Below are 27377 nucleotides of genomic sequence, written 5' to 3' on the forward strand. Positions count from 1 at the left end.
TCCAGGGGAAATGAATTCCCTTACTTGGTCTTCCTATCTGGGCCCGCCTCTTGTCACAATCAGTTAGTTGATCTGGCAGATCTTCCTCCCCTATAAAAAGAGGAGAAATTGCTCTACAACTCAGCTTTTCATTATGAAAGTGAAACTGTGCCCACGGTGTTAACAGAGGCTGGTGACTAGCAGAAATTCTTGAACCTTTTACAGAATGACAGATAGGGGAACAGCTTGTTAAAACCCCTCTGCTTGTAAACTGCCTTCACTGATTAAGCTAGCTTTAATTGCATACCCTCCAAGTATCACGTAGCCTAGGTAATATGTCACAAGACTCCTTAACCACTCCTATAGATTCCTCTGTAGTATGGATTGCTATAGTAACAGGGGCTTAAGTTGTTTTTTAGGAACTTGGAGTCAGCTCTTGTCCAGTTTGAGCTGGTTGGGACCACGAACCGTAAAATGGGGTGTGTGCAGGTGTCCAATGAACAAGTTTTTTGGTGGAGGGAGGAAGCAGTTAGGTTTTTTTAATTTTCAATGGAGGTGGTGGGGATTGAACCTTGTGCATGTTAGGTACGCACTCTACCACTGAGTTATATCCTCTCGCCTTCCAGTGAGCGACTTTTTGACATAAGAGGGCCAAAAACTCCACCCTCAGATCATGTAAGTACCTCCTCTGAAGAAGCATGTAATCTAGATATGCCTGTGCAGAACACCATTTACCTCACATTTTCTCTACCTCCAGTCACCTTTCCCCACACCTAAGACGGCTGTTTCTTTACCTACAAGTATCTCAAGGCCCCTGCCTTCAGGGAAGAGGATCTGAGATTTGTTCTCCTATCTCTTGGCTAGACTGCCTTGTGAATAGCCTCTTTGTCTGCTGCAAACGTCAGCATCTCAGCGTTTGGCTTGCTGTGAGTGGGGCAAATATATCTGGTTTGGTAACAAAAGCATCATCAAAGTGGCAGGGGCTGGATATTGGTCGTTCCTTATTTCCTTCCTTCCTCCATTCAGCTTTTATGGATGGCTTTTGCATTAGAACTGTGCTAGGCATGAACCTCATCCTGGAAAAGTGAGCAGTCCAGTGGGTAGATAGACTAGAAAGCAAATAATCATGGAATCAAGTATAACAGAGTAGAGAGAACCAAGCCTCAAGAACTAAGAAGGACAAAATAATTCCATTAAGGTAGAGGTCTGGAAAGGTTTCCCAGAGGAAGTGAGTTTTTATTCCCTCCAAAGTAAAGACAACATATTTTCTTATTACAAAAGAAATATATGTTTATTTCAGAAAAATGAGGAAAAATACAGAAAATATATTAAAAACACTCTTTTCTCCTCACCAAGACAATATAGTTAATTCCTTAGTGTATCTCGAGGTGTTAGTCAAACCGAATCCTTAAAAATGAGTAGGAGGTATTGGTGAAGTTCTATTCCTTAGGCTGTGGGATGGGTACCTTAAGATTTTAAATGATTCTTTACAATGTACCTATACATCAAGTCTACTCTTACATGTGTAAAATACATGTAAAATATTCCACAATTTAAAAGTAAGTAATTATAATATGTAATGAAGGATTGGAGGAGGACTGGTCTAGATATTTTGGCTCCCATTAAACTAAAATTTAACTCTTAAGAATTGCTGACAATAAAATTGGAACCATAGTCTATAAAAACATTTATTTTTAGTTTCTAAAATTACAAGTTGGGGGAGGGCATAGCTCAAGTGTGGAGCGCATGCTTAGCATGCAGGAGGTCCTGTGTTCAATCCCCAGTACTTCCCCCCAAAATAAACCTAACTACCTCCCCTCTGCCAAAATAAAAATAATTAAATAATACAATAATAAATAAATTTTAAAAATGCTTAAAAGTGATTTCCTTTAAAAAAATTATGAGAAGTTGCATAGAATCATAGGAGTAAATAGAATTATAAAAGAAACTATGGGCCACGGATGGGCAGAAAAAAATGATTAACACAGGTTAAAAAAAGCTGAAATAGTATCTGAATCAATTTAAGCAATCTGAGATCAGCCCAAGTTTCAGCCTCACCCAAATGTTAAAGTATGTTATCGTTAGAGGAATGAATTTAATTTACATTCTGGAAATGGAAAAGGTTGTAACCCTGTCTTTGATTAATGTAATAACGACAGTGTAAGGTTTAAGATTTTTTTGTGCTGGGGTGTGCATCTATAAAATAGGTTTTTAAGTGTCAACTGGCAAAAGCTGGTCCTGGGAACTGAGGGACTTCTTCTTGTGGATAGCCAAAATTTATTTGTTCTAATTTAAACTGCAGAGGCGCTATTGTCTAGTGCTTAGTCAATAGTTTGAGTAAAAATGCATAAATAAATTAAGCTGAAAACAAATAAAGTCTGAATTATGACCGAGTGTTAAGGAAAGGTGGGAGGTGTGGCGTTTTCCAGGTAGAGAAAGGGGCATTCTAGGCAGAAGGAGCAGTAGACGCGCAAAAGTAGACAACACATCCCGGGAACACTAGGTAATCTGGTGTGACTGGAGGAAAATGGAACCTCAGCTGGCCAGACTATGCGGGTTACTGTAGAGCATCCGGCCCAAGAAGTCTCCCAGCTTTCCCCTTTTCCCCGCTTGTACCCCATTCCCGGTTTCCCTTTCCCGCTCTCTGCTGGCTCCGCCCCTCCGACAATACCCGTATCCCCGCCCCCTGGGAAAAGCGCTGGGCCGGAGGCGGAGCCTCGGTGGTCGCCTTACCACACTTTCCTATAGGCGAGCGGGGGTTGATGGTTGGCGCCGTTTGATGACGTCACGACCACTGACAGCGCGAGGTGGCGGTGCTGCCTCAGTGGTGAGCCGCGGGGTGAGTATGAATTGAGCTCCCGACTGGCCAGGGTCCCTTCACAGGTAGCGGCGGGGAGGCCAAGAGTTTGCAGCGTCGTGAGGCTGGGAGAGGAGTTTGGAGGCCCAGGAGCCTGTCTCCGGAATCAAGGTTAGGGGGCGTGTTGGCGGGGAGGCTGCGTCCAGGCGGGGTCCGAGGCGCAGTAGTCAGGCCCAGCGGGCTCGCAGAAACCTTAGGGTCCTGACTGGGGTGAGCGTGGTAGGAGCTCAGAGTCTGGGCAAGGGGGTTATTTCCAGGGGTTCGGCCTTGGGTATGGGTGGACCCTAACTCACGAATCTCTCTTCCCCACTCTCACGCGCTTGCTCCGGTGGCTCGCGCGGGCTGCAGGTGCAGCATGTCTGGCCTGGGGGCCTTGGGTGGCGCCCGCGCCGGGCTGGGATTGTTGCTGGGCACCGCCGCGGGCCTTGGATTCCTGTGTGCCCTTTACAGCCAGCGGTGGAAACGGACCCAGCACCATGCCCAGAGACAGAACCAAAACCAGCCCAACTCCCTGGACTATACGCAGACTTCAGAGCCCGGACACCAGGGTAGGAGCCCGTTCCCCGAGGCCGCAGTGACTGCTGACCGTTCGGCCTGGGATCAGGGCTGCCTTTAGCAGAACCTGTGGGAAGGGGGAAAGAGTAGGAGGGTGGGAGTGGGTGCGATGCTTGAGAGTTTCACGTTTGGGGAAAGCTTATTGAAAAGGAAAAGCAGCCTTTCTCTTCTGTACTCTCCCCTGTAATCCCAGGAAAGTATATTGTAAAAAGGCTTAGCTTTCACTTTTAGTTCTGGCGATGGGAGTGCTATGTATGTATTAAAGGCACTTGCTTAGTGTGGGTGAGGTGTTTTAATAAGTAGAGGAAGATTCCAAAAGAAGGCAAAAGGAAAAACTAATCCTGTAGGAATTAAAATTTATGAGCTTTATGTAGTAAATTAGGTTTTAAAAATTGAAGGCACCTTGGAGACTTGTCTAGTCCAGGTTTTTTAAATCCTTCTTAAGAGGAAGTCGAGATTTAAAAAGATTGTGTAACTTTCCCCAGGTGGTTACAGAGCAAGTAAGTGGCTGGATCGGGCCGGGTCACCTGGCCTGTTGACTTCCCACAGCATTGGCCTAGGAGTGCACTTACTGCAATTGAAGCTGAATATGGCTGGGAGCCAGCCACAGCTGAAATGGGTAGTGCTTTCAGCTTTGCGAAGCTTTCCTGTTAACTCATTGGAGTGAAGCATCTAGGGCTGGTTCAGACCACTCCCCTCTCATTTGTGTGATAAAAGAGCATTCAGATTATCTTGCCCCCTGTTAATTGGGAACAGGTGTTTTCTCTGATTACCAAGTGCCAGATGGTTTGGAAAAGTTAGTTTTTGAAGAGTCTTCAGAGTTATCACCTTAGATTGCAATTGTTTCTCAGCATTTTATAACCTGGTGGTAACCAAGTATTGCAGGTGTGCTTGTCCTTTTCCTTGTATTTTGTTTGTAATTTCTTAGCAGTAGTCTTTCTTCTACTGAGGCTGGAAAGAAAGTGGCCACATTCCCAGGGATCTTTCTTGCTTTACATACTGGAACATTGTTGGATGTGTATTGTAATCTAAGACTGTTAGTAGATTTCCATTAACAGCTTTATGCTTGCTTGGACTGTGGATCCTGCCTTCCTGGCTTCTTTCCTGTTTTTACATTTTCCAGTCCACTTGCATTAGGTAGCTATCAGTTTTCTAGCATTTACTCTTAGAATTTACCAAGAGCTCAGTTCAGGGCTTGGCAATGGTGTTTTTCCAATGGGGTTTGAGTGGGCTTTTTCCAGTGTACCTCTTCTCTCAGTAACTGCCCCTTTTTTCCTTGCCTCTCTCAGATGATACTAAATGAAGTTCTTGAGAGGAACTGAGTTTTCTTTGCTATTCTTTGTGAAGTTAAAAATCAGAATTTGAGTGAGCTCAATATTAGTTTCCCTGTGTGGTTAGTACTGACTTCCTGGGATTTGGGAATGATAAATAGTCAGGTAAAGGGTTTTCTTTTACTCTAGCAGGGCAGCTGTCCTGTCTTCTGGGTACTGCACCCTTGCTAACATTTTACACTATCTGCTGTGGCGTGCAGTACTGCAGAAGAGCTGTGGTGTGTAAGGTTTTTGGAAGAGATGGCCCTTGTTTAGAGATTGGAACCTTGATTTTTTTTTTTAATTTTTATGTATCATTACCTGGGACTTGAACTTATGTTGAACAAAGACTCAAAGTTTTTGTAAATTGAACTCCAATGAGAAGAAAGTGTTCTTGAATTCTGGGTGCAAGTTCTTTTCCTCCCTCTATCCCATGGGCGTCACTGTCTCCTGTCCTCCTGCCTTCAGTGAGGCCGTTGCGGGCAGTCCCAGGTGAGGCTGGCGATGCTGCGGTGCTGCATGGCCTTCCGCGAGAAGGGCAGGAGGAGGTGCTGGACCGCCTGGAGTTCGTGCTGAGCAGTCTGGTGGCGCTGCGGCGGGAGGTGGAGGAGCTGAGGAGCAGCCTGCAGGGACTTGCTGGGCAGATCGTAGGGGAGGTCCGGTGAGTAATGCAGCCTCCTCTGCTGCCTTGTCCCCCACACCCCAGCTTTTCCCCACCCCTTCAGCTTTTTCAGCCTTTGCTGTGTGTGTCTAAGGATGAAACCAGTTTTATAGCTTCTCACCTAATTGGCAGGGAGGCCGCATGCTTGAGTCCTTGCCTTGCACGTGTTCCTTGAGGCTTTTGGGCCCCTAGGGTCTGTTATAGCAGCTGAAACGCTTTGTTTTGACTAACGTGGTCTGCCGTGCAGGCTGGGTCCAGGGAGCTGCCCTTCTTGCTCTCCTGAGGGTAGAGACCCAGGATTTTCTCTGCTCTTGGCCCTGTAGTGAACAGCAGTGATGAGAGCTTCCCTCCCGGTAAGGGGAAAGGCAGGCTGGTTGGGGCCTAATGGCACCTTCTAGCAAGGGGCCTGCTTTTCAGATCCCACATAGAAGAGAGCCAGAAAGTGGCTCGGCGGCGAAGATTCCTGTTTGCCCGGGAGAGGAGCGACTCCACCGGCTCCAGCTCTGTCTACTTCACAGCCACCTCGGGAGCCACGTTCACAGATGCCGAGAGCGAAGGCGGGTGAGTCGTCTCTCCTGGAGACACTTGTGGCTTCAGCCAGGTTATGTTTTGTAAAAGCAATGGTTATAATGGAAAATTCACATCAAGCTACTGTAAGTAATTTTTGGAACAAGGTAAGGGTATAAATAAATGAAATACAGAACAGTTGGAATAAGAAGAAACCATCCACCTGAGTCATCCAGACAAACGGCAGTGCTGACAGTGGTTATTGCTGGCATGTGTTGTTTTCCTCTGAGTAGGTCTGTTTTTTATATAGTTATTATGTCTTTTATTTTTGTTTTCTGTAACATTGGTTGGGCGTTTTCCTTCACTGAGTGGCTGAGCCAGGTCTACAGAGCTCTCTAAGCACTCAGCGTGCTCCCTCCCTCGGGAAGTTCTCTTCCCGCAGGGGAGCCTCGCCATCTTTACACGTGGGTGGGTGGTGACGGACCTGAGTAACTGGTGGCCCGGCAGGTCTGACCATAGGCCTTACTGTGAGACAGGGCAGCAGGCAGGAGTCTGGGGGACAGCCTCCAAACTTGATCAGGCTAAAGGCTTTTTGATTTTAAACCACTAGTGCCATTTTGAAACCTTGTTCCCAAGGATGGAGTCTGAATGAATATCTTTGTGTCGGTGCCCGATGCTGTCATTGGCAGCATCTGCCCTTGTCCACTGCGAGGTCCAGGTGGCCTGCCTGAGGTCTAGAAGCAGCTCTCTCCTTGGTGGCCTCTGCCGACCTTTCTTCCTCCTCAAGGAACAGACTGGCTGAGTAAACAGTCAAGCCTTCTGTCAGGTCAGAGTGACTAGTTTACCTGTATGCACGTGGAAACTAGAAGTTAAACCAGCCATTTAGGATGATCTTCGCAGCGTTGTCCCTCTTGAGCTGAAACACCATGTTAACTACTGTTTATTCTTCTGGGACAGACACTGCAGAGCACTTCAGAGGTATTTCCTCACTTAATCCTCACAAGGGTCCTGTAACATAGGTGCTGTCCTGTTTCTCAGACAGAGCCTTGAGGCTTAGCGGGGTCTGCCGCCTGCTGCCTAGGGGTGGACAGCTCCTGAGTGCAGGCTCAGCCACACTCACCTGCGGTCTGCAGCACAGCTTGGCCATCAGTCGGCGCAGGAGGACAGGCTGCCGGCAGCCCTGGGCAGTTCTTCCCCCTGACTGAGAGCTGCCGCAGCTCACAGCCCTGGGCACCGTGCTCTGTTCCGGACATATTCCTCAGAAACCACAGCCTTGTTTTCTTGTTTGAGTCATTATAGTCTCCTGCCTCTCCTCATTTACTTTTCAGAGAAAATTTGGAGTAGTATTACTCTTGTTCCACGTCACTGCCATTGGGCATCTGTGCTGAACTTGGTAACTGATCAGGTGCTTCTTGAAACAAGTGAAGTCTTGGTAAAGACCTTTAGTCCTCCATTCACGGCTACTGTTGCCTGGTTGTCTGATCCCCATGATCTGTATTCTTAAGGGACCTTTTCTGTTTAATTTATCCAATACCTCTGGGCTGAGACATGCTTCCAGAGGACTGTGATAAAGGGAGCAAAAATGAAATTAATATTTGACACATCTGGATTGAAATAACGGATGAAATAGTTGATAGTAGGCCCTCAGATGTAAGGAGCATCTCTATACAACCCAAGGAAGGAAGTCACTTGGGTGGAGAATTGACAGTTGAACCTTGTGAGAGTGTAGAACAGAGAGAGTTCACAGCTCTGCCCAAACCCGGATATAGAACTCAAAGCTCTTAGTGATGATTTTAAGAAATTGTACAAACTTCTGGGGGCACTGAGAGCCAGAGTGATTAACCAGGGAAACTTGTGGGTGCTTTACTGCTTGGGATGCTCAGTGGGGCTCCCAAGACCATGAAGAGCAGGACAGGGCTGCCAGCCAATTGTAATGGCATGAGAGGAAGGAAGGCTTTCTTAATTACAGCTCCAGCAGGCTCAGCCCCATGACCAGTCCTGTGGCACGTGGAAGCCATCGGTGCTTCATGGTTCCAGACTCTGGTTTAGCTGGCTGCTATCTGGAGCAGTGGCCACAGTGAATCATTCATTTTGCCATGGTCATGGTCGAGGGAGAATTCTGGGAGGAGGCCACAAACTCTGGAATGACTTTGAACATATGGGCCCCTGGGAAGGAGCGCTTCCATGAGAGATGAAAACACAAGATGTGATGGGCTACTCTACTCCACTGAAAGCTGTGTTCCCTCTTTCGTCCAAATAAAATAACAACTTTGAGCTCCCAGGGGATCGACTGAACACAGCAGTCAGAATAAGTGTGTAGGTCCGTGAGCTTTTCCCCTGAGCATTGTACCAAACACAACTTTAGTTCCCTCCCTGTCAAAACCCAACTTGCCCTAAAGCACCAGCTTCTCCGGCAAGCCTTCCCAGGCTTCCCAGCCAAGAGGGACTGCCTGCAGCCTCACCACCACTCCTTCTTGGGCATTTATCACCTCATTCTGGTTAGTCTTATCTTCCCACCACTGACAGCCTTTCGGGCTTAGGGCCCATGCCTGGTTGTCTTTGAATGCCTCAGCACAGCACCTCTAATGGGGCTTAGGATTAAAAGAAAGAAACTTAATTGCCAGGAAGGGATGTGTGTGTAACTGGGTCCTTGACCACTGCCTTGTGGGGTCTCCTCAAGGAATAGGGTTGGGCAGCTCTGGGCTCCTTGCTTTGAGGGAACCTTGGGTCCTCAACGCACTGTGGGAACAGTGTGTCCTGCCTGAGTGCACAAGTCAAAAGGGCCTTTTCAAAGGTCCCTGCCAGACCCTGACTCATCTCAAACGCTGCTGGGCATGTTAAATAAAAGAGCTGTCCATTTTTCTCTGGTGGGTTTCTCCAGAGGCTGGGTTGGTGGCCCCAGAAATGTGAGAGAATGGGTGAATATCAAGACAGCAGCCCTTGTAGCTCTTGGCACGTGATAAATCTCTTCTCTAGCCCTGGAAGTCAGTACTCACTCAACAAGAGTTTGCCTGCCTACCGCATATCAGGCAGCAGGGTTGCAGATGTGAGGCAGGGCTCCTTGAAGAGGGGCTGAGGTGTAATAAAAGGCCTCCCCACCAGACTAGCCTCACTAAAGCCTCTCTGCCTCACAGGGCTCTACCAGCTCTCACTCTGGGTGGCAATGAGGTCCCTCCTGATCTCTCCTTTTCCTTGTCCACGTCAGCTCCCTGGCCTTTAGGACTCAGAGGGTTCACAGCATTACAGGACCTTCCTCCTGGCCCAGCTCCCTGGAGAGACTGCTGATGCCTGTGCTCTAGCAGGAGTAGAGCACGGGTCCCTCCCCAGGAGATTCCTGATTGGCCGAGGCAGCCTTCAGCTGAGCAGGCAATAGGGTCACCCCTTCTCTTTGCAAGGGGAGGTGATAAGACCCAAGCTCACACCCCAAATAACCCATTTTGCTTTTGGGCCTGGCTGGGCTGAGTGGAGGCAGTGGTAGACTCTGATTTTTTTTAAAAAGAATTTTTTTTTAATGGAGGTACCAAGGATTGAACCCAGGACCTCATGCTTTACCACTGAGCACAGTGCTACCTGCCCTCATAGACTGATTTGTCAACTTTTTCATTTGGGGCAAGTTATTGTCCAAGCCTAGGAACTGGTAGGGAGTTTCTCTGGGCTGTCCTGTGTGGTCTTGCGCATCACCACCCAGGTTGGTTGTGAAACCTGATAATCACTTTTCCTTGTCCCTTTAGTTTCTGAGGCTTTTATTGCAAATTGCTAGAGAGAAGAGATACTTGCATAACCTCTTTAAAAAGCAAGGTTAGGAAGGTTTTAAATACCTTGTAAGTTCCTGTAATAGATGTTCTTGGAGCCCCTTTGTTAGATGAGTCTGAAAGCTCCTTTATAAAGCAGCAGCATGGATGGAGTGGGCATCAGGTCTGGTTGCTCACTTGCCGCCTCCTGGAACCTGCCCGCCTGGCATCTCTGGCTGGCTGGATGAGGACAGCACTTCAGCCTACAGCCTTCAGCCCCTGACTTTAGGCTGTGGTGACTTTATTTGTACGCGTCTCCCTCATCTCTCCTTCAGGTCTTATTTGTTCCAGCCATAGGGATCCTACTTCCTTATTCCAGGACAGAGGAAGGCTTATCCCTAAATGACCTGAAGATCTTCTGTGCTTTGGAACTTCCTGGCTCTGACGGAAACTGCTTTCCCTTCACGCCGTGTGGAGAGCTCTTTGGTGTCTGGTTGTGACCTCTGGAAGCCTTACCTTCTCTGCTCTGGTTCAGTTGGCAATTAGGGAAAATACCGTAATTAGCTGCTGGTGGAGGCCAAGATCAAAGGGAAACTTGGCTTCCTCTTCAGTGGGTACATCAGGGTTGGGGTCCCTGGGAGACACCTGGCTTACAGAGGCCCCACAGATACCTTCCCGAGGGCTTCTGTCCACATCTTCCTCCTTTCCTGCTTCCAGCTGTAAAGTGGCCCCTCCCTACCCCTGGCAAGTTCCCAAGGGCTGCTCTTGTTGTGGTTTAGGTTTGGCTGCTGACTTGGGACAGAGGTATACATTCAATTGAGAAAGAAAATGCGGCCTGATGGCCGCAGAGGCTGGCATCCACCCATGTTGGTTCTGACAGTGCATTTGGCTGATAAAGCAAAAATGATTGACAAACCCTCAGCCTGGGGAGCTATCTAGCTCAGGATATCAGCTCCACCTACATCTTAAGGTTTTTATCTTAAGCACTTATTTCTTTATAAGAAGAATATATGCTCAGTATAGCAATCATATATAATACTAAAATACAGGGGGGAAGTTACTTCCTCTACCCTGAGAGATCTACTGACATTTTGGTTCATACCTTTCTAAGTTTTCTCTTTTTCTCTATTTTCTGGCAGACTTGGTGGTAGCTGAGCAGGGGATTCTCATATTGGCCTCTGACTGTCACAGGGCCCCAGTCGGTCACTCTTCCCCTTCTGGATTATTTCCCCAGCCCATAGTTCCCATTGGAAGCTTTCTCAAGGCCTAATTCCTACCCCTAATTGGGGGGAATGGTTCTTATTTGGGGCTTTGGACAATAGTGCCGTGGAGAGTGCCTCTTGTGGGTGGATGCTAGACCCTAGAGGCTCTGAGGCTAAGTAATCCCTTCCCTTGACCCTGTCACTTTGTTTCTCTGCCACAGTTACACAACAGCCAATGCTGAGTCTGACTATGAGCGGGACTCTGAAAGAGAGAGTGATGATGACGGAGAAGATGAAGTGAGCTGTGAGACTGTGAAGATGGGGAGAAAAGATTCTCTGGACCTGGTGGTGGAGGTGGCTTCGGGCCTGGTGTCCGCAGCCCTGGAGGCCGGAGGCTCCCCTGGTCCGGAAGATGTGCTGCCCCTCCTGCAGCAGGCAGACGAGATGCACCGGGGCAGCGAGCAGGATAAGCGGGAGGGCTTCCAGCTGCTGCTCAACAACAAGCTGGCGGTGAGGCTCCAGCTGCCTGGCTGCCCTTCCTCCGCCCCTCTGTCCCGCCCTCCCCTTGCTAACCCCTGGTGGCAGGCCACTGTGTCCCCGACCGTGAAGTGACATGGGAAGGGAAATGAGGGTGAGACGGTGAGTTCTGCACCTACCCCCCAGGGTTGTACATCCCATTCCAAGGAGGCCGAGTGCTGCCTTCCCCGCCATCGTCAGGGCAGCTGGCTGCCACCTGTAGAGCTACTGCAGAAGAGCCTCTCCTCTCACCAGGGAGAAGTGTGGAAAGAACTGGAAGGGTTTTCTCTTTTGTTTCCCTTGAGGCAGAACCAAAACTGCCTGCCCTATGTGAAGTTTTCATCACAAGTGACAGGTGTGTAGGTCACTCCACCACAATTCTCTTCTCAGGTTCACTGCCAGAATTCATGCTCATTCAGCTATAAATGCCCCCAAAGTTGGAATTTTCCCTTTTCTTGGGCATTTTCACAGTTTTTTCATTGTCAGCAAGATTTGCCTCTTGCTGTGCCTCATCACATGTTGGAGTTGACCTTTCCTCCTCATGGTATAAAGCCAGAGTGCCCTCAGTCTGCGGGTTGTGCAATCTGTATCTAGAGATAATGTCATCAGCCACCGCGGGTGAGAAGTCCTGTGTGGGTGGCCTGATATCAGTGTTTATGACACACTCAACGGTAGGGTGTGGGGAGAAGGCCAGAGCCCCGGTTCTCTGCAGCTGAGAGAAAGGGGCTCACCCCTCTGTCTGGTTTGCAGCATGGAAGCCGGCAGGACTTTCTCTGGCGCCTGGCCCGGGCCTACAGTGACATGTGTGAGCTTGCTGAGGAGGCAAGTGAAAAGAAGTCCTATGCTCTAAGTGGTAAGTGCTGACAGGTCCTTGGTGGGAAGGTGGCTGCATGATGCCGAGGGTGGAGTCGGTGTTCAGCCTGAAGCCCTGGGAACCACCAAGACACAGGCGGTCAGGGCAGCTGTGGCTCAGCTACCACAGGGATAGAGTGGCTCCCAGAGACTCCCTGCTTCCTCCAGGAGACAGAGCAGTCTCTGTTGCTCTGCACATCACGGCGCTTGCATAACACAGGCGTACATGATTTCAGGAGAGCAGTTGACCCTTGAACAACGGGTTTGAGTGGCACGGGTCCACTTATATGCAGATTTTTTTCCATAGGAAATACTGCAGCACTGCACAGTCCACGGTTGGTTGGACCGAGGACAAAGAGGGCCAACTATAAGTTATTTGTTAATTTTCAGCTGCACAGAGGGCTGGTGCCCCTATTGCCCACGGTGCTCAAGGGTCAACTGTGGTATCATATTAGCACAATTCTTTGTTGTCATTCCTCAACTACAAAGGGCAAAACCTTTCTTAATCTGAGGTTTTCTGCTTCTGCTTAGGTCTAGTTTCAGTTATGGAGCCTGTGGGGCAGGTGTTTAAGAATATAATGAGTGGTGTATGTTTGGTGAGCGCCTGTAAGGAGCAGTTTGGGGGAATATTGCTGGTTTAGAAGTCCCTGGAGTCTACTTAGCAACTCTGTTGTCAGAGTGTGTACCTGGGGGTGTAGGGTACACATGACTTGTGCCACGTTTAGGGCCCGTCCTCTGTCACGAGGTCACTGAGAACCCTGGGGCTTTAAAGAGAGGCTGGTTTTATAGGGAAGATGATGCATCCTGCCTAACTACACACCCTGAGTCAGGCACCATCAGTGGACTTCCAGATCTTCTGGTTCAGTTATTCAAAGTTAACTATCTAAGTGGATCTGTCTGCTTTCCCACTTCTGTAAGTACAGCTTTGCAAACACTGAATCTTTGATAATGTAGAATCTGACTGTACCTCAGGATCATTGTTCTTGACAGTTGTAGAATTCTGCCAGTATAGAAAGAACAGGCCAATTGAGCTGAATGTTTGTTATAGATCTTCAGAAAAATCCCCAGAAGCTGTAACAAAAGTTGTTTGCTTAATTACTGTTTGCCTCTTCCTTTTTAAAAGTTTCTACTTCCCCTCTAAAATTTCAGGTGAGGATTCTTATCAGCCCTTGGGGCTGATTTTTGGACTCTTGGTAATCAACAACACCCTTTCCTTTCCCTTTGGATCATCTCTTAGTATTACAGCCAACAGGAACCCTGAAGGTGGAGACGGGGCAGTGGTTAGAGCAGCCACAGCCAGCACTGGTCTGGTCTGGCTTCCCGAGCTTAGCAGCCTTGGACAGGTCTGTTCCTGCTGGAGGTCAGGTGACTATGGAGCGTCTTTAAAGGCTCTGCTCTGGGATTCTAGCTTTTTAGGACCATCCTTACTGGATCTAAAGTACTTCATTTTGTCTTATCTCTAGAAGTTAGGACCACCAGGAGGCGGCAGGAACTGGTTGCCTTATTCTTCACTGTTAATTTCCTAGTGTGATAGTGCTTTGAAGGGGGCAGACAGGAGTCCCCTATGAGACAGTGTCCCTCAGCGGTGGGGCGTGTGGTCCTTCCACTTGGATAGGGGAATGTAGGATTCTCATCTGCAGTCTTTAAATGTGTTTGTTGAATATACAACATTATACCGTGATTACTATCAATTAAGGATGAGGAAACATTCAGATTAGACAGCCTACCACCTCAACACATTACTTTTGTTCCATTATCTTTGTGTTCCCTTCCAGTCCCTCTCCATTTTAATCAGATGCCCCATTATGCAGTGTGTTCTTTTCTCCAGTGTGTAGGCATGAGGGTCCTCAGCGGGAGGGTTCCAGCTCCTTGACATTCTAGGGGACCCTTGTCAAGAGCTTGCATGTATTTAGGCTTTGATTTCTGTTCTGTGCTTAGAAACTTGGGTAAGACTACATTAAAGTCACCTCTGGTCATACTTCAGTCCATCGGGCTTTGGTGAGGAGTTCTGGCCTAGAGCCATGATTGATGTTCCTAGATCATGGGTCCTCTTGAGAACTTGATAAAAACTGTGGACCTTCTTCTAAATAAAATGCACCTATACCTAAAATTATATACAACTTCAGAGGGATTCATGGACACCCTGAAGCCTAGCTACAGACCCCAAGTCAAAAGCCCTCCAGGGCAATGGTCTACTGGGGACAGTTTGATTGCTTTTGAGTCCTTTTATATTTGAAATGCTTTGAGCACATCAGGTAGGTGTTATAAAAATCAGGTACCTGGGGAAGTTGACAGAGATAGGGAAAGCAAGGTGAGTAGAGGGGAGAGCAAGGTGAGCAGCTATTTGCAGCTCTTCGTTCTGCTCAAGTGTGCAACTATTTACAAGTTCAGAGAGCTTAGAGCAGTCACTGTTCCCACAGCCTTTCCTGTGGAAGGGTGCATGGGAGCCCCTGTCAACCCTGAATCACTTTTGTCCTACAGGAAAAGAAGCAGCAGAGGCCGCTCTGGAGAAGGGGGATGAGAATGCTGAATGTCACCAGTGGTAATGGCACCCTGCAGGGTCCCAGGGAGAGCCAGAGTGGGTATGGGTGGAGGAGAGCCCTTTCTTTTCTCTGCCCTGGCCAAAAAGGCATTTGCCAGAGGGACCAGGAGAGGGAGCTCTGGCGCTCATTTCTTTATGCAGTCCTCCCCGCAAGCGAGGGCCCCAGGGGGCGTTTCCTTTGGGAAGTGCCTTCTGGGTGAGACAAGGGGGAAAGAGTAGAGCTTTCTTTCTGTGGAGGCTTGGAGAAATGAGTAGCTTTGTTAGTCACCTCTGGCTACAAAACTTGTGGGTTCTTGGCTCCTCAGGGAGGCTGGGACACGTGCAGTTCCATTCTCCCACACAAGCTCTTCATTCCCCTAGTTGTGATCCCTGGCTGGTGGCGGACTTTGGCTTCTTTGCTTGGCTTGCATGAGGAAAAGGAGATGTGAGCTCACCCTCAGGAAGTTCAGTAGTCAATATATTAGCTTACAAACGCATCAGCCCTGTTTGTGGCCTCACATGAGGCAAGGTTCTGCCAACTTGGATGGGTCTGGGTCAACCTGTGTCCTGGGGCCTGGTTCCAGCTCCAGAGTTTTAGTGAAAATGTTCCTTTCCCACTTCCCTACTTGCTTTCCATGGCTCTGCCCTCAGATTGTGAGCTGGGAGAGGCTGCGTTTCCTTAACTGTTGCTGAAACTATCTCTGCAATGGTTCTTCTCAGGGGCCAGGTCACCGTTTCTTGGGCATCACAGGTGCCGCTCCCTTGGGGCTCCTGGGCTCCCAAGGATGGAAACTGACCTCATCCTCTCTGAGGTATTCTTGGGGAACAGCTTTAGTTTGGGCTAAACAGGGAAATGAGCCTCTGTAAGTATCTGATACAAATACCACCAGATATTTAGTAAATAACATGAAAAAGCAACTTGGGCCTTGGACACTTATCAACTATGCTTCTAGAAACAATGCTGGGGGGACAGGAAATAAGACCCTTTTTTGGTGGGGGGGGGGAGTGATTAGCTTTATTTTTTATTTATTTTGGAGGAGGTACTAGGGATTGAACCCAGGACCTCATGCATGCTCAACATGCACTCACCACTTGAGCTGTACTCTCCCCTCAAGACCTTTGTTTTTAAAGGCAGGAGGGAAGCTGGCTGGCTTTCTTACCCTGGGAGGGAGGAGGAGAGGGCTGAAATTGGGGCCTTTTCTTCATTTGCTAACGTTAGAGATTCCTAGAATATCCCATCCTAAAACATCTTCCCAATGGTACACTTCCAAGGCTAACGAGACCTTTTAAGGTCTGCTTAGGAGACAAAAAGCAGTGTACTCAGGTCTTTGATGCTAATTTTTAGATACCTGCTTAAGTTTTTATGACAGCTACGGCTATGATTATGAGAAAATATTTAGGCAAGATCTCGGTCCAAATTTCAAGAGAGATTTACTGGAGAGGACCCACCTTCTTTGTACCTGTTATACTTTGACGAATTGTGAGCTTACCACTGTATTTGCTAAAGAATATGAACTGGGACCAGAAGGCTGTGAAAAGAATTCTGTACAGATGGAAATGACTGCTTTCAGCTCCGAAGGTGCAGGGGCAGTGCAGTCAGACCACAGGTGGGGAGCCCGTTCCTGGCAGGGCCGGTGCTCAGCCCTCGTCCCTGAGCTTGCTGCTGCTTCCCCCTAGGTATGCAGTGCTTTGTGGCCAGCTGGCTGAGCATGAGGGCATCCAGAGACGCATCCAGAATGGCTTTAGCTTCAAGGTGAGGAAAGGCTTTTCCTTCTCTGGTGCTGGTCTAGTCCAGATTCCCTGCTCCATCCTAGCTCCTTGCAAAGGGTGTTCCTACAGCCTCTATGACTTGTCTCTCTCCCCTTAGAATCTGTAGTGTCTGATGTTAGTTTATATTTACATTTTCCCCCTTAGGAGCATGTGGACAAAGCCATTGCCCTCCAGCCGGAAAACCCCATGGCTCACTTTCTCCTTGGCAGGTGGTGCTACCAGGTAAACTCAATTTCTGGGCTTGACATAAGTGTCCTGAGACAGTGACCACCTTGCCAGGAAGAGCAGAGTATTCAGCCTGGTCTGGCTTAAGTACCATTTTTTTCTAAACGGTCATGTTAGTGGCGACTGGACCCAGCCCTATTTAGCCCTGTTTGCATAAGTACAGAACATTCAGTGTTCCTAAAGATACTTAAGTTTTTAGTCACACCTTGATCTTTTGGTGGCAGGTCTCTCACCTGAGCTGGCTAGAAAAAAAAACTGCTACAGCCTTGTCTGAAAGCCCTCTCTGTGCCACTGTGCAGGACGCCCTCCAGAGCTTCCTAAAGGTATCAGGGAAGGAAGGGGTGGACAGTAGCCAAAACTGCCAGGGTGACCTTGTTTTCCCTGAGGATGTTATTGGGAGGGGGTTTCTGGTAGAGGGCAATTTTATGTGTGCCTGTTCTATGGGAAAATCAGAACCACCTGAAGAACTTACAAAACTATGACTCATGAGTCTAGGAATCTCATCTCCAGGTTGGGGACTGGAACTCTGTTTAATAAGCTTTAGCCTGACTTAGACTTTGGGAACTCCTCACTGAAATGCTTTCTCCCTTCTCCAGGTTGAAGAACTACAGCCAGGATTTTCCAAAGCAGGAAGGGTATATATTTCCAAGGTAAATTCACCTGCCTATTTCAGCATAGGTGAAAATATGTTAATGATACTTCTGGGAACTGCTGAAAGCATACATACTCATCTCCTAGGCTCCTGGTGGTGTTTCTCACAGGTTTTCATTGTTGTCTCTTCTCAGTGCTACAGAGAACTAGGGGAAAACCCTGAAGCTAAACAGTGGATGAAGTTGGCCCTGGAGCTGCCAGATGTCACTAAAGAGGTAATACTTTTAAGAGCTTTTCTAACAATGCGCTCTTTCATTGAGTCATCAAGTGACCTTTTCAGGAAAGAATATCTTCCCCTGAGGTCTTATTTTCCTCCAAAAGTCTACACTTTTGCATGTGGGCTCTTTTGTATGTATCTCACCCAGGGGAGGAGACAGATTTCATACGCTCCAGGCTATCCTGGGGAAGTGGGAAAGACTGTAACAGCTCAGAAAGGAAGCAAGGGGCCTATTCCTGGGTACCAGTGGTTTGGGAAATGTTGGCTTACAAGTTTGAGGCCTAGTCTTATTCTCTTGTCTCCCTAGGATTCAGCTTTCCAGAAGGACCTGGAAGAACTGGAAGTAATTTTAGGAGACTAATCACATTTCAATAGCCTTTATGACTTGAGAGGGTGAAGGAAATCAGGAAACTGAGCAAGACTGCTTGAGGGAGGGGCCTGACCGCTACCATTCCCCAATTTCTTCCTATTGTCCACTGGTTAATTTATTCTAATCCCTTACCTAATCTGAAATTGGGGAAGTACATGAGGCCTGGTTCCTGTTGTTCTCTCCCTAAAGTGAATTCTTGAAAAATCAAGACTAATATAACCCCACCTTCCTAGGGCTGAGTGTGGGTAGAGCACTAAGGCTGGCTTCCAGCTGCTGGTGAGGTGGATAACTTTCAGGAGCTAGAGGAACAACACACAGAACTCGTACTCTAATCTTTCCCACTGATTAATACTCAGCACCAAAGTATATAGTCCTAAGATCATACCCTAACCTACTAGGGTAAAAGGAAGGGTTAGGGCAGTCCATGGGTCTTGCCTCTTACCTATCATGTGGATTCAAACTGTATTCCTGGGCCGAGGGGCTGGACCACTTGGCTTCCAGAGTCCTGGCAGCTTTTTGGAACAACAGCAGTGCATAAGACTTAGGAGACTGAAAATGGTGATGTGAGGAGTTGCCTGGAATATATTTTGGTACAAACTTGAAATAAACCAAGTTAACTAGAAGTGATTGTATTCCCCTTTCTATGTTTATTTGTAATCAGTTCTTATTCTTGCTCTACATTTCCCTAGTTGTTTCCTACTATAGAGACTATTGCAGACAAATAGAAAAACAGTACCAAATGGTTTAGAATAAGTGTTTTGGTTAATACAACTTCCAAAGAAAATTTTAGTTAAATCTAAAACAGGTAGAGAGCTTATCTTAAGCTTAACAAGGTCTATTCCAACTAAGCAGGTGTTTCCCAGCCTTCTCAGGGCCAAGGGCACAAAGCCTAGTCCCACCTGAAAAGAAAATCCTACCTATGAGAAAAACTGAGACATGTTTCTAGGTCAAAGTCAATTAAATACCCTGCAGGACTAAAAGAAAGGTTAGATGCTTTTATAGAAGGAGCAAGTCCGTTCCAGAATCTGTCACTATGGTTTTATTGTATCATCCCAGGTTTGTTTTGTGGTGTAAAAATGAAAGAATACCTAGGACGTACTCTGTTCTTTAAAGTCAAGGAACAGAACTGTTTTTAAAACAAAGCTACATTAAATTGTCTTCCTACCTCCATACATACATAGTACGGTCAACACAGGCAACAGAGATCTGTACTGCCTCTCCTCCCGGTACTAGCTGAGAGGGCGTTTGAAATTGGAAGAGTTGGTTAAAACCTATCCTGAGCAGAAGTTTGAAGGGGAAGGAGTATCTCAAACCCCTGCAGTGGAATAATCTGGGCGAGTACCAGACCTATACAATACAAAACTTACAGAATCAAAACATAGGCACAGGAAAGCCAGAATATCTTGCAATATTCTTTCTCTATTAGGCTGAAGGAGAATAAACTGAATCATCTGAATGTGGGATTTCCCTTTTACATTTTCAATTTTAAAGCAATAGAAGCTGATCACCCATATCCAGTGCCAAAATAATATCATGAAGGCTGTATCTTGAAATATTCAGCTTGTACCAGAATAACTCCTATAAACAGCACATTCACTGCAAGGAACTACTTGATTAGCAGTCCCACATTGAACCTACTTACTTAAAGAGCTTCTGAAATGTTTAAGATTCCAGAACCATCCTGAATTGCTCTTAGTATTAAAAAACCGAGTAGATGGTGAAGGGCTCATGGCCCAGCAGGCTACTCAGTACCCCTTATCTAAAAACAAATTCTTATCTAAGATAATCGAAACACACAAACTTAAAACCCTGCTTCAGATTGAACAGTTTTACTGACAGAGAAAACGAAACCTGTGAGGAGACCCACTCCCTATGCCACTTAACTCAGGCATTTTTTTCAACATTATTCAGAGAAGTCAGGTCTCCCCAGGTTTAGTTCTCTTGGAGACATAAGATTGTCCAGTAGACAGCAGTTAGTCCTGAGTCAACCCCAAGGCATTATGATGTCAAAGGTACTTCATAACTACCCCCCAAACCAAAGAATTCACAGAGATTAATACACTCTAGAAGGAATAAACATTTCAGATCAGCATGTGACTACTGACCTGTCTCGTGTTTACACCATAAGAAAAGCCGATATAATAGCTGTTTTCCTGGAAGCCTTTTCCTGGCAGTCACAACAGGAAGAGGCCTGTGAAGAACCCCAGGGAGCAGTCCTCTCCATTAGGCTGAAGCACTTAAGGTTTATCACAGGAGAGAAAAAAAAAACAAGGATTCAGTCTTTGGCATCTCCCACTCCATCTGCATTGATAGCAAACATGGCTTCAGCTTCAGGAAGACAGGGAGAGTCGTAGATTTTGCAAATTCTGGTTTCCCCTCTTCCTTTTCTCAGGTACAGTCTGAGGCAAAGACACAAACCAAGCACCAAAGTTATTATACTTTAAAAACTCTATTCTTGACTACTCATGGTACATCTCAAAATTTTTTAGACATATATACTTCCTAGAAGGACTTCGGGGATCCTTCTGTATTCCTTAGGGCACTTCCAATTCGGAGGAATCCGTTTTTGCTCACCCTCCAGTGGATTTTTTATACTGAAACAACTTTTTTTTAAATAATGAGAGACATATCAATTCTTCATATTCATTCTTCCACATCTGAGGGCTTTTATTTCCTTCGTGAACTAAAAGCAAACACCTATTCTAACCAGAGCATGACAATTAAGTTAAGCAAGGGCTCCTGTATCTAAGTACAAAACAGCAGCCTTAACAGGGTTTAAATGGAAATGTTATCTTCATGTCTACTTCACAGTTAATATGACATTCCAAGATAAAGCCATCTATCCCATCATTTTACCTTGTTGTTGAGGCATGAGCAATGATATTTCCTCCAATAGGTTTTTTAGGATCTGCAGCAAACATGGCTGCTCCATCCACCTGGGCTACCACCTGGTTGGTGATCACCACTGCTACACCAAACTGACAGGGAAAGGATAAGTCATTTTTTGTGGTTATACGTTCCAAGAACCTTACTGCTGCCACCCCATCACCCACAAAGCAATGAATGACTCAAGTCTCTCTATATCTAATTGATACCTTGATGATACCAGACCCTGGTATCCTGGCCTCTGGGCAAGTCTCCTAGAACACATGGCCCCTGAAAGTAGGCATTCTCTGTTCCTACCCAACAACTTACCTCATCAGCAAGTCGCAGAAGCATCCGCAGAAACCTGGCCAAGTGCATTTGCCTGGCTGAAAGCTCACCTCGACCGGAATAGTCTGTTCTGTACAGGGCGGTGGCACTGTCTACAATTAGCAGTGCATACCTACAGGGAACATGGATTCTCTGAAGCCTGTTTCTAGGCTATGTCAGATTCTACTACCTCCCTCACTACCCTAAAATTTTATATTTATAGTTACATATTATTTACTTTTACAGAATCCATTTCTGAGTTACCCTATCGCAAAGTAAAATTTCCAACAAGTTCAGGTGGATTACAGCTTCATATTTGAACAGTAACTTGACCTAAACCACAAAGCAAGAGTGTCAAAATAGGAACTAAAACTTCAATCTCCCCATTTCTAATTCAAGCTACTATCAAACTGATCACAGCCCAAAGATTCAGGGTAAAGGCTCTGGGAACATATTCAGTATCTTCTATTGACCACATACCTGGACTCTACCATCATGGCTGATGCTTGATAAAGGAGCTGGGTCTGGTGGTCTGTGTTGAACCCTCGAGCATAAGCTACATTGTCCAGGACATCACTGCCAGAGAGGCCGTATCTAGAAGAGAACATTTTGAGGCTGCACACAGAACTCAAGACAGATGAGAAATTCATCTCTAACAATGAAATTACCTGGATGGGTAGGTAAGAAGTGGTAGTAAGAAGGCTAAAGAATATAATTCCCTTTCCATTAGGAAGCCCAGGCCAACTAGAGAGAAAGGGCTGGCAGCAGCAGCGGCTGTAGAGTAGTGCTACCTGGCAGGACTTCAGAATACATCAAACCTATTCTTTGAGGACACCTGAACTAGAATAAGAAATTTCCAAATATAAGGAAACAATGTTGTCCTGTGAAAACAAAGGACAGCATGACAGCATCAGGACTGAAACAAAAACAACGAATCAAAGATCAATTAAACAAATTCATATAAACTGCTGTTATGAGGGGAGGGCACAGCTCAGTGGTAGAGTGCCTGCTTAGCATGTGTGAGGTCCTGGGTTCAATCCCCAGTACCTCTATTTAAACAAACAAACAAACAAACCTAGTTACCTCCTCCTAAAAAAAAAACAAACAAAAAAAACCCAAAACCCAACCAAACCTGTAGTTATATAGGAATAAAACCTTCTAAGCAAGGACTTGAAACTCTAAGAGGTTTAAGAGAAATAAGTATATTTTGTCTCGTAACTAGTTCACAGTTATTATAGAATATGTAACATGTATCTACTATGGCTAAATGAGTGATACCTTAATTCATCTTATACCTCAATAATTTTTTTCCCTTTGCATTTAAAAACAGCTCCTATTTTCTTAGAACAATCTGTATTTTCTCAACTTTGTAACTGCTACGTAAAACTCGAATGCTCAAGGTGGTTGGAGCAAGACAAATTTTCATTAAATGTATCATAATGGGATCCATTTCTTCAAAGGTAGTTTGACTTATGCCTCTGTGAGTGTCTGCACTTTTATAAAAGCTTCCTTGCACCTCTCAAATTGACGTGATTCTCCCTCTTCTGCACTTTCAGAAAACTTAATTTAGGCCTTTTTATGGCACTCGTGAGGAGCTACCTGCCATTCTTTTACTAGACTACAAATTCCTTGAGGGAAAAGACTAGGCCTTTTTATCTAGCACATTTTTTAATACTTAGTAAATTCTGAATTAATGTTGATGCTTTTATCCATAACCCGAACAAAAAGAGAATCACACTACTGTAACTCAGTATTTTCATATTAATATTACCTAAAGTCATCATAGTCCAAGAGTATAATGACTCCCTTATGTAATAGTTCAAAAGACAATCTGTTTAAACAAAATCAGTGTGCTATTATTCCCTGAGAACCAAGTTTCTAGGCTTATGATAACATCAATCTTTTAAAAGAAGCAGTCTATTCTACATAGAGATTCTGATCATTACAAAAGCATAGATTGTGTCAAATCTATTTTTTGAGACCTGGCTTTAGTAAATAGTTTTCTTCTCACTTTTCCTACCCAAAAGAATAGATAAACAAAAGAATGTTCTAGAACTTGAAATAACACTGCAATAAGCTAACCCCCAATAACAGGAGATCCCACTCTACCCAAATGAATTTTCCACATCTTACAATGGATTCATATTAGACACACATAATCTTTGCACTTTCCTGGACATTTCACCTGCTATTCTTCACCATTATCAACACTGGAAGTTTAGCTCTGATATTAGGTGAATTGATGATGAATTAGGTGAGTCTGGGCATGGAGATAAGGAGATAAAGTGAGGATAGAGTTTTACCTTGGGATCCTAACCAAATGGGAATAAGGAAATAAAATTTTCTCTATTTAAATCACGACTATAAGAAAGAAAAAAGATTGAAGAGGCCTCAGTACTGTACTACACAAGTCTAGTCTTGCCTCAAGAAACATTGATATAACCAATCAGGAATGGAGATTATCTATTGCCATCAATATGGATGATTTACTAGAAAAACAGATCCATCCTGGCTTTTCTCTCAGCAGAGTTCACAAAGACGACTATGGGGATCTCTGTGCTCACATTCCTCCAGAAGCAGCACATAAATTTTCAATTTCCACAACTTGGAAAAAATTTGCTGGAAATAAGCAACTTCTCTTAGTGTTTCCAATACTTCCTTAAAGATAAGAATAATCTGGAACACTTGTAAAAAGAAAAAGTTAAATTCCTTGGCCTAAACCAGACTTAATGAATCACAATTTTCAGGAAGAGGCATGGTAATTTGCATATTTAACCAATACCTGGCACATGAAAAGATGTTCAACATCACTAATCACTAGAGAAATGCAAATCAAAACCACAATGAGCTATCACTTCACACCTGTAAGAATGGCTATTATCAAAAAGAAAACAAGTGTTAGCAAGGATGTGGAGAAAAGGGAACCGGCATGCACTGTTGATGGGAATGTAAATTGGTGCAGCCACTATGGAAAACAGTATGGAGGTTCCTCAAAAAACTAAAAATAAAACTATGAGTAATTCCACTCCTGAGTATGTATATGAAGAAAATGAAGATTCATTTGAAAAGATATATGCATCCCTATATTCATAGCAGCATTATTTACAAGAGCCAAGATATGGAAGCAACCTAAGTGCCAACAACAGATGAATTGACAAAGAAGACATGGGTGTGTGTGTATAAAATGGAATACTACTCAGCTGTAACAAAGAATGAAATGTTGACATTTGCAATAACATGGATGGACCTGGGGGCTATCATGCTTAGTGAAATAAGTCAAATACTGTATGTTATCACTTTTTTGGGAATCTAAAAAATAAAACAAACAAATGAATATCACATAACAGAAACAGACTCAAAGATATAGAGAACTAGTGGTTACCAGTAGGGGAGGGGTAAGATGAGATAAAGGTGCAAACTACTATATATAAAATAAATAAGCTACAAGGATATATTGTACAGCACAGATCATATAGACAATATTTTATAATAACTTTAAATGGAGTATAATCTATAATAATGTACACTTGAAATTAATATAATATTGTAAATCAACTATATATTAATAAAAAAATAAAGTAACTATATACACACAACTTATACAGTGCTGTATGTCAATTATATCAATAAAATTGTAAGAAAAAATTAATGGGAATTTTCATTAAAAAAATAAATAAAAACCTCAAGTGATTCTTAACATGTAAGTTTGAAAAACTCAGCTTTATCACCTCAAGGGGGTTCTGTCGTTCTCTCTCATGGTATTTAAAAGAACATTCAAAAAACGTAGGGACGCTGTAGCTGGCAATTGTGGCCATGGTTCTCAAACTTCAACAAGCATCCCAATCACCTAGGAAGTTCACTAAAACAGATTGCTGGACCCCATCCTCACAGTCTCTGTTTCTAATTCAGTATGTCTGGAGTGGATACAGAGAATTTGCATTTCAAACAGTTTCCCAGATGATGCTAACGTAGCTATACTGAGGATGACAGTCTCAGAACCCTCAAGCTACAGTCACCTGAATGTGGGTTAATATTCTTCAACAGAGCATGGCAAAAATTAATCACTGAGGGTTGTTCCTTTTTGAAAGAAAATTAGGTATTAATTAGCTTAAGGAGGCCCTGTAATTTTCTCAGAAATATAAATTTAAATACAATATACATACATAGAAATTCAGTTATAAAAATTTTTCCTGATAGGAGTGGTTAAAATGAATTAATGAAATTTCTACTTAAACATTTTTCTTTTAGTGGACAAAGCCATAAACATGACTCTAATTAATAAATGTTAATTAATTCATTAACAAATACTGAATGCTCTGTTCTAGGGCTTTGGGATACATTGAGTGATGAAAACGAAGTCCTGGTCCTCATAGCCAACATTCTACTATCCCATGTATCCTATCTGAACATTCATTTATGTTACTGGACAAAACCTTAATGATTTTATCCAAAAGAACTCTTCAACTAATAAAACAGCATACTAAAAAACTAAAAGTGTGATTTCTCTTGAACACCAAAAACAACTTTGGGAAGGAAGATACATTTTATTACACTCATCTTTAGGAAACTAAGATCAGGCTGCAAGAAGTAATTCTTAAGGGCACCCTGGGGGAGAGGAGGACGTGAGATGTTGTGGCCGGGAAAGGCGAGGAGTTGTCCTTTACTGTCAGCCAGGGACAAGCACAGGGCCACTCTCCATCCCGGCTGCCCATGGTCACTTGGCAGAAATGTCAGCCGCCGGCACCTGGGGCCTGAGGGCCACCTACCACCGGGTCCTCGATAGAGTGGAGCTCCTGCTGCCTGAGAAGTTGAGGCCGTTGTACAACCACCCAGCAGGTCCCAGAACAGTATTTTTCTGGGCTCCAATTATGAAATGGGGCTTGGTGTGTGCTGGATTGGCTGACACGGCCAGACCTGCAGAAAAACTCAGCACAGCTCAACCGGCTGTCTTGATGGCAACAGGGTTTACTTGGTCAAGATATTCACTTGTAATTATTCCAAAAAACTGGAGTCTGCTGTTAATTTCTTTGTCAGTGCAGCAGGAGCCTCTCAGCTCTTTCGTATTTGGAGATATAACCAAGAATTAAAAGCTAAAGTAAACAAATAAGAGTTCCCGATCACCCTAACAATCTAGATGTGGACATAAGCACTGGGACCTAGTCTGATTTATTATTTATTTGGTTATTGATAAGGTGATGCTAACTGTGCTAATGTTTGGAAGGCATAAAACAAATCTAACTGTAATTGGGAGATAGTACGTGATTAAACAGAAAAAATAAAGCAAACTTTTAATAATACTGCCTCTTCACATATGACTTAAGGAATTTATCTATGGATATTAGTAAAATTTTTCTACTCTTTGTCCATAATAAATCATACTTGCTCATATAAAAAAAAAGAGAGAGAGAGAGAGAAATTCTTTTTCCTTGATAGGGATTTTGTAAGCAAAGGTAAAGAGCTGCAATTATTGTTCCAACCCAATTTTATGCCTCAATGGTGCACCTTTGATGGCTTGGATTCTTCAAATTGTAAACTGGGAAAGAGAATCTAGTTATAATTTAAAAACTAGAGAAGAAAATTCTTAACTTAGCCAGGCAGGTTCCAACATGAGTCTGACATCTCAACATGCAATTAAATTCTATTTAATCACTAGGTTTCAGTAAAATGTGTGGTAGGGATCAAATGATCACATCTGACCCTAACAAGGAAAAACTAAGTAAAACAATTTTAAGAGCTTATGTGAAAGCTGTATTAGGGGATATAGAAATGTACAAATTCTTTACCAGCTTTACTGAGGTGTAACTTATATATCATAAAATTGACCTGTTTTAAGTGTAAAATTCAATGACTTTCACAATCCAATTTTAGAACATTTCCATCACCCAGAAACAGATTTCTTAGGTCCATCTGTAGTTACTTCCTGTTGCTGCTCCTTGCCCCAGGCAACCACTAATATACCATCCCTACAGATTCTTTCCAGATTTCATATAAATGGAATCATATGTGGTCTTTTGTGTCTAGTTCTATCATTTAGCGTGTTCATCCATGTTGTAACATGTATCAGTCTTCATTCCTTTTTATTGTTGAATACTATTCTACAGTATGGATAAACCACATTTTATTTATTCACTCACCAGTGGATGGATAATTGGGTTGTATGCAGGTTTTGGCTATTATAACAAAACTGTGAATATCCAGAAACATGTCTGTGTGGACATGTGTTCATGTCCCTTGGGTACATAACCAGAGTGAAATTGCTGG

The 27377-nt window shown here is 44.6% G+C and overlaps 2 protein-coding genes and 1 pseudogene across 5 annotated transcripts in view; 2 read left to right on the forward strand and 1 right to left on the reverse strand.

Moving 5' to 3' along the window:
- The first annotated feature begins 1798 nt into the window (after positions 1 to 1798).
- Positions 1799 to 26514, forward strand: RMDN3 (regulator of microtubule dynamics 3). 3 transcript variants are annotated; one of them, XM_014552275.2, is made up of 13 exons: positions 1799 to 2947; positions 3185 to 3384; positions 5170 to 5362; positions 5780 to 5923; positions 11024 to 11312; positions 12069 to 12171; positions 14652 to 14712; positions 16369 to 16444; positions 16606 to 16683; positions 16911 to 17009; positions 17283 to 17336; positions 17472 to 17552; positions 25442 to 26514. In XM_014552275.2, exons 2-13 carry the CDS (start codon positions 3192 to 3194, stop codon positions 25457 to 25459), a joined length of 1389 nt encoding a protein of 462 aa, XP_014407761.2. In that variant the 5' UTR covers positions 1799 to 2947; positions 3185 to 3191; the 3' UTR covers positions 25460 to 26514. The 3 variants fall into 3 exon arrangements, with proteins under 3 accessions (XP_014407761.2, XP_014407759.2, XP_006176680.2); XM_014552273.2 differs by lacking the exon at positions 25442 to 26514 and adding an exon at positions 17862 to 18556 and having other exon boundaries at positions 1799 to 2818; XM_006176618.3 differs by lacking the exon at positions 25442 to 26514 and adding an exon at positions 17862 to 18556 and having other exon boundaries at positions 1801 to 2947.
- RAD51 (RAD51 recombinase) overlaps positions 18959 to 27377 on the reverse strand; it is a 28306-nt gene continuing 19887 nt past the window's right edge. For both annotated transcript variants that reach the window (XM_014552276.2, XM_006176615.3), the window contains exons 7-10: positions 21597 to 21710; positions 21120 to 21249; positions 20781 to 20902; positions 18959 to 20323 (exon numbers count right to left, since the gene is read on the reverse strand). In XM_014552276.2, the coding sequence (XP_014407762.1) occupies positions 20200 to 20323; positions 20781 to 20902; positions 21120 to 21249; positions 21597 to 21710 (490 nt within the window). In that variant the 3' untranslated portion in view covers positions 18959 to 20199. The remainder of the gene's footprint in view (positions 20324 to 20780; positions 20903 to 21119; positions 21250 to 21596; positions 21711 to 27377) is intronic.
- On the forward strand, positions 25814 to 26514 carry LOC102523623 (annotated as a pseudogene).

Source organism: Camelus ferus, chromosome 6 (assembly GCF_009834535.1).
Source record: "Camelus ferus isolate YT-003-E chromosome 6, BCGSAC_Cfer_1.0, whole genome shotgun sequence".
NCBI lineage: Eukaryota > Metazoa > Chordata > Mammalia > Artiodactyla > Camelidae > Camelus > Camelus ferus.